Source organism: Prenolepis imparis, unplaced genomic scaffold (assembly GCF_030444845.1).
Source record: "Prenolepis imparis isolate NDT839.2.m4 unplaced genomic scaffold, iyPreImpa1.0 SCAF_10, whole genome shotgun sequence".
In the NCBI taxonomy this organism is placed as follows: Eukaryota; Metazoa; Arthropoda; class Insecta; order Hymenoptera; family Formicidae; genus Prenolepis; species Prenolepis imparis.
In genome coordinates, this window is record NW_028141168.1 from 4,274,062 (window position 1) to 4,277,987 (window position 3,926).

General features: G+C 33.2%; 1 protein-coding gene across 1 annotated transcript; it reads left to right on the top strand.

The window, feature by feature from the left end:
* The first annotated feature begins 632 nt into the window (after window positions 1–632).
* On the top strand, window positions 633–3,342 carry Osi23 (DUF1676 domain-containing protein Osi23). Its single transcript, XM_083048442.1, has 3 exons — window positions 633–934; window positions 2,395–2,540; window positions 2,608–3,342. The coding sequence occupies exons 1-3, from the start codon at window positions 633–635 to the stop codon at window positions 2,901–2,903; spliced, it is 744 nt and encodes a 247-aa protein (XP_082904568.1). The 3' UTR covers window positions 2,904–3,342.
* The last annotated feature ends 584 nt before the right edge of the window (window positions 3,343–3,926 follow it).

The following is a 3,926-nucleotide window of genomic DNA, read 5'->3' on the forward strand; positions in this document are numbered from 1 at the left end:
TATATATTTTATAAACATTTTTATATAATAAAAAGATATATAATTATAAATATATATAAATTTATAGATAAAAAGGTATATATAAATTTTATATACACATATATAAATTTATGTATATATTTATATATAAAAAAATATATAAATTATATATATGTGTAATACATATATATAATTTATAAATTATTTATTTTGAAAAATTTAATTAATATTTTGATTGAAACAAAAGTTGCAAAAAGAGTCAAAAATATTTTTTTTTTTTTAATTTTTCATTTCTTTTTCTCTTTTCAATTCATATTGTTCATAGTTTTTATAGGCAAATAAGTAAATAGACAGGATATCTTTTATTGACAGAGATGGATTTTCTTTGAACTGCGTATTCTTTTGCTAATTTCGTTATTTTTAAAAAAATCGATATCGACAAAAAGAGTCTCAAAGAAAGCCCTTATTACAGTTCACGAGAAATTAGTTGATTTTTAACGATATATATATATATATATATATATATACGTGTATATATATACATATATCCCCTGTAGAAAAGGAAAGAGGGAGAAAATTTAGCCACTGCAGCATTAACCCAAAACATCGATATCCGCCGGTCCTGAGAGAGACTCGCACGCGTTGCACTCTAAATGCAGATGCACCCTCGTGCCTTCCACGTCCTCGCCCTCGCACTGACTGCGGTTGTAAGGGTCGGCTGTGACGATAAAGCAAGATGGTATTCCGGATTACGGTCTATGCTCAAAAATTGCTCGCCGGAGTCCCAGAACAATTCCGGCCGGGATGAGAGATTATTGGAGATTTTCAAGGGTTGCGTCCAGCAGAGAATCGTCGACACCCTGGACGCCTTTCTTGACGATGACGTCATCCCAATAATCGAGGGACTCGACCTGATACGATTTCGTCCGAACGGCGAAAACGGCATGGAATCTAAGTGAGTTGATCCCTAATGATAATAATATAAAAGATTGACAAATTTAAAAAAAAATTAAGATTCAGGGCGAGGGTTCGGTGGGTTGTTGTAACGGAAAAAAAGCAGGTAGGCGTTTTAGTAGTCAGAAATAGAATTTATCCGACAAAGGCTAAGTATACGTTAATCAGGGAGAAAAGGGAGCTGGAATTTATTGGAGGGATTCTCTTTCTCTCTCTCTCTCTTACAGCGGCTCGTATAATATTTGTTATATTAGAATTCTTGTTGAATTTCGAAAGAATGCGTTATATCTATCGCGTGCTTCAAAGTTCAGAACGCATGTGCACTGAAAATTTTCAAATTATTTTCAATTATATGATGTTATTGAAAGAGTATGAGAAAAAGCGCTTGTTACATGCCATAAAGATATTGTGTATATTTTAGGAAAACGCATACTATACATTATAAAAGTTAATTATGTATATGTAGTGTTATATATCAAGAGTAAAGAAGGGTTTAAAGTAAGGGAAGTGTGTCTAACATCAGATTCATTTTTAAAACCCCATTTTTGGATAAGATTTTTTTTAGAGAATAAAAATTGAATAAATTACAGTTTGTTCAGACTTCTAATTATAGTAAATAAACCAAACTTTTTCGATAGTGTAATCCATTTTTTTAGTAGAAGTATTAAAAATGATAATTTTCGATTGGGCACACTATATGTTTCTAAATATCGTACACCTCATTTTTATCTTTTCAAAAAGTGGGTTATTGGGGAAAAAACATTAATTTTAATTTATTAAAATTGTTTATTTAATTATCAATACATGTAGAAAAAATTCAAGTAAAATATTTAAAAAAACGTTAGTCTCATAAAAATAGCACACAAATTTGATAAATTACAATTCAAACACAAAATACAAATAAATTGCACAAAATAATACAAATTTAAAATCATAATATACATTTTAAACTGAAGTTATATATTTTTAAATATTAATATCAGTGGGTGTACGATATTAGGCAAGTATTCATGAAAGAAATGGCTATTCAAACGAGAATACAAAATTATAGTCTACAATAACTTAAATTTTTATGAATGAAACTAAAAGACTATAACTTTAAAAATATCTAAAAAAACTATTTTCACGTACTTTTTTATTCAAACACCTGCCTAAACACAAACATTTTTTAAATAACTAAAACTGAAATAATTTACACCGACAAATTGTCCTCTTCGTTCATTTTTATAACTAGATTAACGTTACTGCACAAAGGAGAAGCAATTAAAACAGTTTTCAAAAGAGTGTAGCATTTACCACTATAATTGATTTTCGAAATCGTTATCAATTCGCAGATGTAATTGCATGTGTCTGTTCGAAAACTGAACCTTATAAAACGCAAGTTCCGAAAAAAAAGAGAAATTAATATCTCTATACAATTCTCTACGTGTGAGTCTTCAGCAGAAATAATTTTCCCGACAGATCGGAAGAGAGCACCGGCTGGTCGGCGATTATTTGGAATCGATTGGCTCGCGTCCTGCGGACTCACGCTTTCAAAGTCGACGTCGAACGCATATTTAGCATCACAGCATCGTCCGAACTTGGTCCGAACAGCAATGTCGTCCAAAGTGAGTTTCCGCGACGCAATCGTTGAGTTTGAGATTAATTTACAATTACAACTTTGTAAATTTCCAGGTCGAAGACGTCACCGACGTCGTCATCGTCACCGTCATCACATGCTACCGCTGATGATGATAGGCCTGTTGCTGATGGGTTCGATCCTAGTACCGATGGGCTTCCAATTTCTCGCGGTGCTGGGCGGCAAGGCTCTGATACTCGCCAAAATGGCCCTGATATTGTCCAGTATACAGGGCCTAAAGAAGATAGCCACGAGCGGCGTCAATTACGGGTTATACCACGTTCACGACAGAAGCCACCAGGTGCTCCCCCAGGAGGACGAGCATCAGTTATTCGTGCCTCCGCATCTTTAGCTCTTTTCTCGTCAAGTAAGAGGGTCGTAGATACGAATTATTCAAGGAGAGGTATTCTTCCAACGTGATGCGCATTGTACCTTCGATAAAAACGAAGAGTAAAAAGCAGTGATCACACAGTCGACATTACTTTCTGAAATTCTGAATTATTCATCGGCGAAAGGTCCTTGAATTTTATTAATAATCACGTACACGCGAATCTCTTGTGTTCTCTATTTTTTTTCCTTCGAGAGATTTTACCCATCGTCGCACATTTCGCCCCGCAAACTGTTCGATTACGCAAAAGCATTTTTTCTGAAATCTTGTTTGTAGATGACATTATACATATTGGATATAATAATACAAGGTTATTCAAAATAATTCGTACGATTTTAAATGACTATATTTTTGAAGTTTACAAATACATATAGTGATACATCAACCACAAAAGAAAAATTTTTGTCTCTCACCTTTTGTAAGTGTTCGATGTGATTTTCCTTAATTTTACACGAGCAACGTCAAGACGATGGTTAAATTCCTCCCATACTTTAACTAGCACATCCGTTGTCACTGACTCCAAAACGGTGGCATGTATGTAGCATCTTTAACATACTCCCCCTTCCCCAAAAAGAAAAAGTGATATCTTCCATGATTTGATGCTGACCCTCTAGATCTCTTCGTGCGACTTTTTCGGTAATTATTAAAAGCCTCACAGATTTCAATGACCTTGATATATATATATTATTAAGGACACATGGCCCTGAGTAACTCTCAAAAGGTTTTAGCCGTCGCTCGCAGTTCATTAAAAAGTTATAATCAAAATAAGTTTAATGAATAGAACATAATTTTCTAACATTATATGTACATTTAAGAAGAAATATATTGTGGATGGTGGAACATGTATATATTCAATACATAGTATAGTGATAATGCTGCGTTAAATGTTGTTTCTGTTTACATTTTTTGTAAGTTATTCGCAGTGTAGTCTTGTACTTTTGCTTAAATTGTGACAATTCTTTAGTGAATTATGTATTCAGTGAGTGT

Bases quoted from the DNA above. Each gene is read 5' to 3' on its own strand.
- Osi23 (XM_083048442.1), top strand. From the start codon at position 633: ATGCAGATGCACCCTCGTGCCTTCCACGTCCTCGCCCTCGCACTGACT. The intron at 935-2,394 runs GTGAGTTGATCC...TTTTCCCGACAG, and splicing joins GAAAACGGCATGGAATCTAA to ATCGGAAGAGAGCACCGGCT. The intron at 2,541-2,607 runs GTGAGTTTCCGC...GTAAATTTCCAG, and splicing joins GAACAGCAATGTCGTCCAAA to GTCGAAGACGTCACCGACGT.